At 36.6% G+C, this 11,844-nt stretch overlaps 1 protein-coding gene across 1 annotated transcript; it reads left to right on the top strand.

Annotated features, from left to right (window-relative positions):
• The first annotated feature begins 9,692 nt into the window (after window positions 1–9,692).
• Window positions 9,693–10,637, top strand: OR10A6 (olfactory receptor family 10 subfamily A member 6). Its single transcript, XM_001165121.5, has one exon. It carries the CDS (start codon window positions 9,693–9,695, stop codon window positions 10,635–10,637), a length of 945 nt encoding a protein of 314 aa, XP_001165121.4.
• Window positions 10,638–11,844: the final 1,207 nt, after the last annotated feature.

The following is an 11,844-nucleotide window of genomic DNA, read 5'->3' as shown; positions in this document are numbered from 1 at the left end:
TTGGCTTACACGTTGCTTACCCCTCTGCTCAATCCGCTCATCTATAGCTTACGAAACAGTGAGATGAAGAGGGCTTTGATAAAACTATGGCGAAGAAAAGTGATTTTACACACATTCTGATTGTGTTGAGAAGCTGAGTAAGATTTGGCCACTGCCTGAGTGAACTCTATTTAAATTTAATAAAGGGTGAAAACAGATTGCATTTTTTGTATGAATATGTAAGTTTGTTGAGTTTTTATATTGGAAAATGTATCTCTTTCAATAAAGAACTGCTGTCACTTGTTTTTAGTAGATACATATGTTCTCATAACATGACACAACAGTTTATTCATCCATTTCTCTATTATGAACATCCAAGTAGCTACTGGATTACTGTCATTAAGACAGTGCTTCAATAAATGCCTTGTTCCATATGCTCATATGTACTGATGTCATTATACCTGTGTGATAGATTTGCTACAGTGCGGCTGATAGGATGAGGAGTATCTGTGTTTACAAATTTTATTAGCTATTGCAGAATTACTTTTCAAAATGATTATAGTTCTTCAGACTGGCCTGAAGGCTCACTGTGCTTTGGTAACAGGGTAGAGCTTCAAGAGACCAACAAATAAGGTGATGATGTTTCTATTTTTGGATTGAAAATTTGTTCCACGGATGAGTAAAAAAAAAGTGCATCTATTTTGGGGGGCCAAAAATGGTTCTACTTCATGACCTTACACAAATTATAATCCCAAACTGGATTTCTCTTGGTATCTTTCCAAATATTTATCCAATGTTGGTGACCAGAGAGCTACATGGGAAGTTTCTCAAATTCTCATTTGATAATATCAGTATCTTTTTCATTTACAGACCACTGATTTAGAAACTTTTATGAAGTTTCCTTTTGTAGTCTGTGACAGGAAAGTAAAATCTTGGAACCCCAAACTCACTATGCCAAAAGAAAAGTTAAGCTTGGAAACTGGCTCAGGCAAAAAAATTGCCTTTCCTTTTGTTCCTAAATAGATAGCTACAAGATATCCGGTCACCTATCTTCCCAGGTTACCTCCCTCAATTGTTCTTAAAAATAATTGGAATAAAACTGATACTGTGATGTTAAGATTAGATATACATATTCTGCTAAATGAAGGGGTGTCATTATTTGTGTATATTATTTGGGAATAGGCAATACATATATATATCTGTGTGTCTATTTAAACTGGTTTTAGGTTTATACTTGTTAAACAAATCCCTACTGATTGTTTACGTGGTCTCTATTACATATGAAATTTGACATAAATATCTGAATTGTTTACTGGTATTATTTCAATTCATATAGAGTTGACTGAATTTGTGTTTAAAGAATTACAATATGAAATCAGATCACATTAATTCTAAATCTGTATGGGTATATTTGTGTATGGTCTATGCACTGATTTGTAATTTTTTGAGGAGTTACACATTATCACTAGTAAATCTGGTTGGTCTTGCTTGGTAAATGAGTTCCACGTTGCTTGGGCTTTTGCATAGCCTTTATCTCTGCTGCCAGGCCACTTTGTACTTGTGAGCATCATGCCAGCACTGGGGTGGCTGCTGACAGAAGAAGTAGGCTAATTTGTCAACTGGGTGAGTCATTTTACCTACTGACCAGGTGTTAACACAAGATAGAAAGACCTTCACACTTTATGCCCACTCCATATGCCCATCAATATGCCTCTACCCTAGACCTCCCTGCTGCCAAACTCCCTATCTTTTCTTTCCAGATCAGGTCAATAAACTTTCACTTATCCAGTCTTGCCTACCAGCCTCCTGGTCCAGCACCCTCAGGACAAGTACCATGGTTCTCCCCTTGTTGGTGAAGGTCTGTTAGATCTTGCAGTTCTTTTGTGGTATTGTTCCATTCTTTCCTTATTTCCCTGGCTGAGCTGTGCTGTGACTTAACCATATTTATAGGCCTGGTGTTGAGGAAAAGAGGTGAAGGCAGTTTCTGATCGTGCGCCTCTTCAATAGTCTTCCTGCCCTGAATAGGGAGGGGTTGGTCACTTCTGCAGTGTTAGAAAGTTTAGTGATATCTTTGAAGTCCAGATCTTTGGAGGCATCCACCTAGAATTCTTATCCCATGTGTCAAAGCCTTAGATTTTTTCCAACTCTGGCTCCAGATTTGGCTTAACATAGCTACCTTGATTAAGCATGCAGGTATCATTGAAGTTCAGCCACTGTGACTACTGAACCCTGAAAATGATCTCCATTTTTTCTGCCTGCTTGTTGCAAGAGATGAGGACCTCTTCATGAGTGACTGACACTCTGGTTCTCACATTTAATTTTCAATGGTTTGTCAATTGACTCATCTTTTGTTGTCTATCTGAAGATCAATGCAATGTAGTAATGTTTTAGTCTGTTAGCATTGCTGTAAAGAAATACCTGAGACTGGGTAATTTATAAAGAAGGGAGATTTATTTAGTTCATGGCTCTTCAGTCTGTACAAGAAGCATGGTGCCAGCATCTACATCTGATGAGGACCTCAAGCTGCTTCCACTTATGGCAGAAGGGGAAGGAGAGGCAGAGTATAGAGATCACACAGTGAGAGGAAGTGAAAAAAAGAGAAAGAGGGAAGGTGTCAAGCTATTTTTTGCAACCATCTCTAGCAGAACTAACAAACTAAGAACTCACTCACTCCCCTCATCACCCCAGGAAATCAGTCTATTAATAAGAGATCCACGACCATGACCCAAACATCTCCCACTAGGCCCCACCTTCAACATTGGGGATCAAATTTTTTTTTTATTATTATACTTTAAGTTCTAGGGTACATGTGCACAATGTGCAGGTTTGTTACATATGTATACATGTGCCATGTTGGTGTGCTGCACCCATTAACTCGTCATTTACATTAGGTATATCTCCTAATGCTATCCCTCCCCCCACCTCCCACCCCTCAACAGGCCCCAGTGTGTGATGTTCCCCTTCCTGTGTCCAAGTGTTCTCATTGTTCAATTCCCACCTATAAGTGAGAACATGTGGTGTTTGTATTTTTGTCCCTGAGATAGTTTGCTGAGAATGATGGTTTCCAGCTTCATCCATGTCCCTACAAAGGACATGAACTCATCCTTTTCTATGGCTGCATAGTATTCCGTGGTGTATATGTGCCACATTTGCTTAATCCAGTCTATCATTGATGGGCATTTGGGTTGGTTTCAAGACTTTGCTATTGTGAATAGTGCTGCAATAAACATATGCGTGCATATGTCTTTATAGTAGAATGATTTATAATCCTTTGGGTATATACACAGTAATGGGATTGCTGGGTCAAAAGGCATTTTTGATTCTAGATCCTCGCCACACTGTCTTCCACAATGGTAGAACTAATTTACACTCCCACCAACAGTGTAAAAGCGTTCCTATTTCTCCAGCACCTGTTGTTTCCTGACTTTTTAATGATCTGCATTCTAACTGGCATGAGATGGTATCTCATTGTGGTTTTGATTTGCATTTCTCTAATGACCAGTGATGATAAGCTTTTTTTCATATGTTTGTTGGTGCATGTATGTCTTCTTTTGAGAAGTGTCTGTTCATATTCTTCACCTATTTTTTGATGGGGTTGTTTGCTTTTTTCTTGTAAATTTGTTTAAGTTCCTTGTAGATTCTGGATATTAGCCTGTTGTCAGATGGATAGATTGCAGGAATTTTCTCCCATTCTGTAGGTTGCCTGTTCACTCTGATGATAGTTTCTTTTGCTGTGCAGAAGCTCTTTACTTTAATTAGATTCCATTTGTCAATTTTGGCTTTTGTTGCCATTGCTTTTGGTGTCATCCTGATACCAAAACCTGGCAGAGACACAACAAAAAAAGACAATTTCAGGCCAATATCCCTGATGAACATCGATGCAAAAATCCTCAATAAAATACTGGCAAACTGAATCCAGCAGCACATCAAAAAGCTTATCCAACACAATCAAGTCAGCTTCATCCCTGGGATGCAAAGTTGGTTTATCACATGCAAATCAATAAGTGCAATCCATCACATAAACAGAACCAATGACAAAAACCACATGATTATCTCAATAGATGCAGAAAAGTCCTTCAATAAAATTCAACACCACTTCATGCTAAAAACTCTCAATAAACTAGGTATTAATGGAATGTATCTAAAAATAATAAGAGCTATTTATGACAAACCCACAGCCCATATCATACTGAATGGGCAAAAGCTGGAAGCATTTCCTTTGAAAACCGGCAGAAGACAAGGATGCCCTCTCTCATCACTTCTATTCAACATAGTATTGGAAGTTCTGGCCAGGGAAATCAAGCAAGAGAAGGATATTCAAATAGGAAGACAGGAAGTCAAATTCTCTCTGCAGATGACATGATTATATATTTAGAAAACCCCATCATCTCAGCCCCAAATTTCCTTAAGCTGATAAGCAACTTCAGCAAAGTCTCAGCGTACAAAATCAATACGCAAAAATTACAAGCATTCCTATACACCAATAATAGTCAAACAGAGAGCCAAATCATGAGTGAACTCCCATTCACAATTGCTTCAAAGAGAATAAAATACCTAGGAATCCAACTTACAAGGGATGTGAAGGACCTCTTCAAGGAGAACTACAAACCACTGCTCAAGGAAATAAGAGAGGACACAAACAAATGGAAAAACATTTACATGCTCATGGATAGGAAGAATCAATATCATGAAAATGGCCATGCTGCCCAAAGTAATTTATAGATTCCATGCTATCCCCATCAAGCTACCACTGATTTTCTTCACAGAATTAGAAAAAACTACTTTAAATTTCACATGGAACCAAAAAAGAGCTTGCATAGCCAAGACAATCCTAAGCAAAAAGATCAAAGCTGGAAGCATCATGCTACCTGACTTCAAACTATACTCTAAGCCTACAGTAACCAAAACAGCATGGTACTGGTACCAAAACAAATATATAGATCAATGGAACAGAACAGAGGCCTCAGAAATAATGCTACACATCTACAATCATCTGACCTTTGACAAATCTGACAAAAACAAGCAATGAGGAAAGGATTCCCTATTTAATAAATTGTGTTGGGAAAACTGGTTAGCCATATGCAGAAAACTGAAACTGGACCCCTTCCTTACACCTTATACAAAAATTAACTCAAGACGGATTAAAGACTTAAACGTAATATCTAAAACCATAAAAACTCCAGAAGAAAACCTAGTCAATACCATTCAAGACACAGGCATGGGCAAAGACCTCATGGCTGAACTTCACTTTCTATTTTTAAAAACCTTGCTTTTATTTATTACAAAATTAATTTATTTCTTTTAAATTCAAGCAGTAGATTTATAAAATAAAAATACAAAAGTGTCTCTCAAAAATACCTCTATTCTCATCCCCCAATTCCATCATTCCTAAAAGTAGCCAATGTAAATTATTTCATGTCTACTTTTTTCTGATTCTTCCTATGTACATAAAACACTTATATAAATATATATAATTTTTATAAAATGAGCATAAGAGTTTTTACATCTAGTTTTTTTAAAGTATGTTGTTAGTTTGTTTCTAAGACTAGTTTTTCTTTTCTATTTTGGGCTTTTTTTGCAGTTTTATTACAAGGAATGCTGTATATATATGATTGCCAAGATTTTGGAATTTATTGAGATTTTCTTTTTGACAAAACACATATTCAATTTTTGTAAATATTATATAGATATTTTGGGATAAAAATATAGAGTTATTGAGATGAAAGTGTTCTTCTATATCTTATTTATTCTCATTACCATCTGTTAAATCAACATTTTATTATTCAAATCTTTCCATTTTGTATTTTTTGTTGTCTGTTTGCTCTCTCAAACTTTGAGAAAGTGTGTTAAAATCTCCAGATTTTGATTATTGTTATATCCATGACATATTGGCTTTAAATTGGAGATTAACATTACTGTTATTCCCCACTTACCCTTTTAAATATGTCTGAAAATTTTTTATACACTTTTTGTTGAAATCTAATGTATGTAAAGTGTACAATTCATGACTCTACATCTTGATGACTTCTCACAAATTGTACATCACCTGTGATACAGTCACTGACATCAGGTTATAGAGCATATTAGTACAACAGAAGCCCGCATGGGATGTCATGGGGTAGGAATTATGAAAAGTACCTATTAGACAGCTTTCCCCATCTTTGGGGCACCCGACTAGTTCATGAATGGGCATGTAATCCCACCATGGGGACTAATATGGGAGGCGTCCCTGGACTGCTTCTTTGAGAACCCCCTTTCCTCAGCATCACTGGGACATTTCCCACTGGAGACGGATTAGGGAGAATATCCCTATGTGTTGTTGGCAGCCTTATTGCTGCAAGGACAAGAGGGCTTTCTTGAGAATAGAACCTACCCCACAAAACTATAGATGAGAAGAAGAGAAGTGGAGCCTCGGCGTGAGCACATCATCTGCCTTCTGGATAAAGCCAAGCCTGCAGATTCATTCATCTCTACAGTCTCCTGGGACAGAGCCTATGGCTTCCTTTATTGCTCAAGCCAGTTTAGACTAAACCCTGAGTCCTCATTCCTATATACATCCTATGAGACTAATATCAGTATCTTTATTTTACAGAGAAAGTAATAGAACCAGAAAGTTGAGTGATGTGCTCAAAGTTATACAAGCCTATCAGGATATTTTGACTCCATGTTAAAAAGTTCTTGAGTCAGAGGGAGCATCCAGGCTTTCTACAAAGCACCTTTAATCTACTTGCCATGTCTCCCTCCGTTGCACAAACTGTGCATTGTGTCCATGTGAATCCTCTAGCCCTAGGTCACCTGCCTTTGCTCACACCTTCACTCCACCCCTCCCTTCTTTCCCTATTGACAACGTTCATTCAGCCTCTGCTCTCACCTCCTACTGGGAGGTGTCACGGTGGAATTGAGTCTCTTGTGGGAAGAGGTACTCATTCCCCATAGACATAAGAAGGAGTGCTGCTCCATGTTTGTGCTCTTGAGCTTTCTCACCCGAGGGGCCAAGTTTAAGCCTCTTTAGTTATCACACAAAAATACAGGAAGGTCTCTATGAAGTGATTTCACGTTCTTCAGGGAGGAATTCTCCAGGGCTTATAATTCTATGCCATATAACATTATGGAATCAATGCTCTGAATCAGTCAGTTGTGTTTGTGAATAGGTGGCTTTTGACTACAGGTGAATCTTCTGATAAAGTAGTATGAAAATTAAAGACACAGAGTCAACAGGTAAAAAAGTGCATATTCTGCTCCTGTGCGTTTTGGTGGGACTTCTGTTTATAGTTGTCCTCTTTGATAGTTGGAGATGTTGTTGAAGTGATGGCTCAGTGCTCAGGAGTCACTAGGCTCAGCTGAAACATTGAATCAGTAGACTTTTTGGTTTGATACCAGTCAATTTCTTTTTCTTTTCAGAGAAAGTTTCGGGCAATAAGTAGAAGTGTAAGTGCTTTGCATGCATAAATCATCATATTCTGGAGTTTGCAACCAGAAGAGAACTTGGTTAGTAAGTTCAACACTTACCTCTTTCCATTGGCAGGCTGAAGCCTTGGGGAGGAAATGATCTGCATAAGTATTACTTGTCAGTGATCTATCCAAGACACCATGAAGATCTTCTAAGGTATAAAGATTTTCTATTTTGTATAACATTCTATAAATTTTCTAATTTTTAAAACCAATCTACTTTTACATAGTTGGAACTGAATACATGTTGTTCTTTTTTTTGCCATTAGAAATGCATTTTAAATATTTGGCCTCACAGAGTCTGGTTTTAATAATTGTAGGAGGTTTTTTGACATCCAAAATACGGTACAATTTTTGTGGTTAAATACAGTCATTTGATTTTAATACATGACTATGGACAAATTCAGAAATAAAGTAACTTGTCTTCTCCTGTCTGCTAATGTCCTACAGGTCTGCACTCAAGACAGCACTGTATGCCTTCAACTTGCTGTGTCCATCTGTCTTCCTGGCTTCCTCATCTCTCACAGTGAATTTCTTTTGGTTTTCAAAACATCACACAAAAGGCAGTAGGCCTCCATTCTAGTTTTATGGTGTCACCAAGTGCCTCCTGACTTGAGCAAGTCAGATTTCCTCCTCCTGCCATCCTCCTCCGACCTAATGGCCTTCCATTCATGACATCCTGTGATTGTGTTTGTTCATCCTCCACCCCCTTCAAATGTCATCATTCCCTTACTTAAATTTCTACAGCACGTGTTATTAATTTCCAATTGTGTTGTGCGCTGACTTCTCTTAGGCACTCTATTCCTTAAAAATAGAGTCTAGGTTTTTCTTATTTTAAAATTCATTTATTCAAAAATGTTGGTTTAAAACCTATTATGAGCCAGGGAGGGTTGTAGGCACTGTGTGTAGAGCAAAGAAGCAAACAAAATCTTTGCCCTCTGGGAGCTAAGCTCTAGTGAGGGATTTTATATATATGTATACACCTCACTAGAGCTTATATATATATATAATATATAAATAATATATAAAATATTAATCTGTTTATATTTATATAAATATTTAAAATATATTTTACACATATTTCTTAAAAAAAGGATATATAGAGGATATATTATATTCTATGCCATATGTTATAAAATCAATGCACTGAATCACTCAGTTGTGTATATATATGTGTGCATGTGTATATATATATATATATATATACACACACATAGAAAGAGAGAGAGAAAGAAAGAGAAAGTCCTGGGGTATGCGGTACGGGGAGGTACTAGTTTATGCAGCATACTGGTTAAGGGGTTAGAAGCTATTTTATGTAGTGTGCTTAGCCCTCTGTTGAGCTCTGGATTCATGTGTATTCCTAAGGGTGCAGAGCCTAGAAAATGGTAGCTGGTTAATCAGTGCTTGATAATTAATGATTAAATGAATTTTTTGATGACGAGTATAATGGGAAGAGAGAAGAGAGAAAAGGAGAGAGAGAGTGAAATCTTTTAAATTACACAATGATCCCCCAAATGGTTTTTTTCTTAAGTCATCATGGTCAGAAGGATAGACCTTGGAGATCTGGCCCCAAAAACTTCACATCCAGGTAAATCCCAATATAATTGGCCAGATCCAGGATGGGCAGAAATCTGCAAGCTTGAAGCCAATTCACATAGTCTATAGGTCACCTAATATGGTTGTGTTGAAAATTCAAATCCCCTCTATGTTTATACAGAATGTTGTTTTCTTTCTCCAAGTCATATATAGGTACTTTGAATCTAATTAATATTTTAAATAAGTTTATATCAAATATGCTGTAACATTGGATTATTAGGCTATTATCACATTTGTTGAGATATCTTTTTCAATCTATCTGCTTTTTTATATTTTATTTTTTGCAGTCTTAAGTTTTGCATTTATGTAAAATTCAGTTAAATAAAGAACACTTGCAGCAATGTTATGGGATTGGAACCTAAGGTATAAAGTATTTATATTTCCATTAAGGGTATGTTTAATTTTCAAATAATATCAAATAAATTTTGATATTATTTGACACGATCTCTGAGCCAGAATTCTTCATTTCTATTTTTTATATTTGGAATATAATCCAAGTATTTGGTCATTGTCTAAAATTGCCAAAGAAAATTTCTGTCAGGATAGGCTCCTCATCTTCTGCCAGAATTTCTGGGGTGAATGCAGACTGGAACTCTTAGCTAATGGACTGTGGCTTTATTCTGTATATACTATGTCCATAAAATCAATGCACGACTTCATTACTGAAAATGGAAAGACAAAATCAAAGCTGTGTGGTTGAATTCATCCTCTTGGGCTTTTCTAACTATCCTGAGCTCCAGGGGCAGCTCTTTGTGGCTTTCCTGGTTATTTATCTGGTGACCCTGATAGGAAATGCCATCATTATAGTCATCATCTCCCTAGACCACAGCCTCCACGTTCCCATGTACCTGTTTCTCCTGAATTTATCTGTGGTGGACCTGAGTTTCAGTGCAGTTATTATGCCTGAAATGCTGGTGGTCCTCTCTACTGAAAAAACTACAATTTCTTTTGGGGACTGTTTTGCACAGATGTATTTCATCCTTCTTTTTGGTGGGGCTGAATGTTTTCTTCTGGGAGCAATGGCTTATGACCGATTTGCTGCAATTTGCCATCCTCTCAACTACCAAATGATTATGAATAAAGGAGTTTTTATGAAATTAATTATATTTTCATGGGCCTTAGGTTTTATGTTAGGTACTGTTCAAACATCATGGGTATCTAGTTTTCCCTTCTGTGGCCTTAATGAAATTAACCATATATCTTGTGAAACCCCAGCAGTGTTAGAACTTGCATGTGCAGACACATTTTTGTTTGAAATCTATGCATTCACAGGCACCTTTTTGATTATTTTGGTTCCTTTCTTGTTGATACTCTTGTCTTACATTCGAGTTCTGTTTGCCATCCTGAAGATGCCATCAACCACTGGGAGACAAAAGGCCTTTTCCACCTGTGCCGCTCACCTCACATCTGTGACCCTATTCTATGGCACAGCCAGTATGACTTATTTACAACCCAAATCTGGCTACTCACCGGAAACCAAGAAAGTGATGTCACTGTCTTACTCACTTCTGACACCACTGCTGAATCCGCTTATCTACAGTTTGCGAAATAGTGAGATGAAGAGGGCTTTGATGAAATTATGGCGAAGGCGAGTGGTTTTACACACAATCTGACTGTGTTGAGAAGCCATGTAAGATTTAGTCACTGCATGACTGTATTCAATCTAAATTTAATAAATTTAGATTTATTAAGTTTGCATTTTTTGGCATGAGTATGACTAATTTATTGTGTTCTCCAAGTTTGATTGTATATCAGGAGCATCTTTATATGTTAATGTTTTTAGTTTTTTCACCAATGCATAATATTCCTTAATATTGAATATAACACAATTTCAACAATTTGTTTAGCAGTAGCCCTACTGATGGTTATTTTTTGTCACAATAGATAATACTAAAACAACCAGTTTTTATATATTCATAAATTCTGGTGCTTTAATTTTTACAGAATAGCTTTCACAAAGTAGGTTTGAAGGGTCAAAACAAATGTGAGTTTGCAAGTTTTCAAAGATATTACTGAGTTACTTTTTTAAATGATTTTAACAACTTCAGACTGACCTGAGCAGCCATCCTATCCCTCTACTATGTTGTATGCCAAGAAGCCTACAATAACGAGATGAGATTTTTTGCTTCTGTAGTGAAAATCTTTTCCATAAATAAGTAGGAAAGAGCAGTTATTTATTGCGAGGAACACAATGTCTCTACTCAGGGACCCAGAGAGGCTATAATTCAAAACTAGATATCTTCTGGTTATTTTAGAATATATATTCATCCAGTGTTTTGAGTAGAGAACATCATGTGATCATTTTTGAAGGTCATTTAAAGTACGGCTGTCCTTTCCACTTATAAACTATATTTTTTGAAACTTGGTCAAATTTCTTTCATAAGGCAAAAATGCACCTCATACAGGCCAAACAATGTATGATTGTGTTTTTTTGTTGTGGGACATAAATATGATTACCTCATTGTGCCTATTTTCTATTATCCTTGGGTCATATCAATATTTATGTGCATCTTTCCAACATAAAATAATCACATAATAGTCTTTCTAGTTACATATAAAGATGAATAGACACATTGCAACATTGAAATATAACATTTCATTCTTGCTTCCTATTTTAATATTGCTATAATAAATAGAAAGGGTTCTTCTCATTAAATCTATATCAAAGGAGTTGACAACACCCTTCATTTCTGCTCTGGGGGTGGAGGTGGGGTAATAAAGCGGTTAGAACACTTCTACAAAACAATCATTCATTGGATGGAAAACCCTTTTTTTCTTCACTACTACTTCTGCCAAAAATAAAGGTGAAGGTGCAAATCT

Source organism: Pan troglodytes, chromosome 9, assembly GCF_028858775.2.
Source record: "Pan troglodytes isolate AG18354 chromosome 9, NHGRI_mPanTro3-v2.0_pri, whole genome shotgun sequence".
Lineage (NCBI taxonomy): Eukaryota > Metazoa > Chordata > Mammalia > Primates > Hominidae > Pan > Pan troglodytes.
The sequence above is the reverse complement of the archived record's forward strand: the minus strand, read 5'-3'. Positions and strand labels throughout refer to the sequence as shown.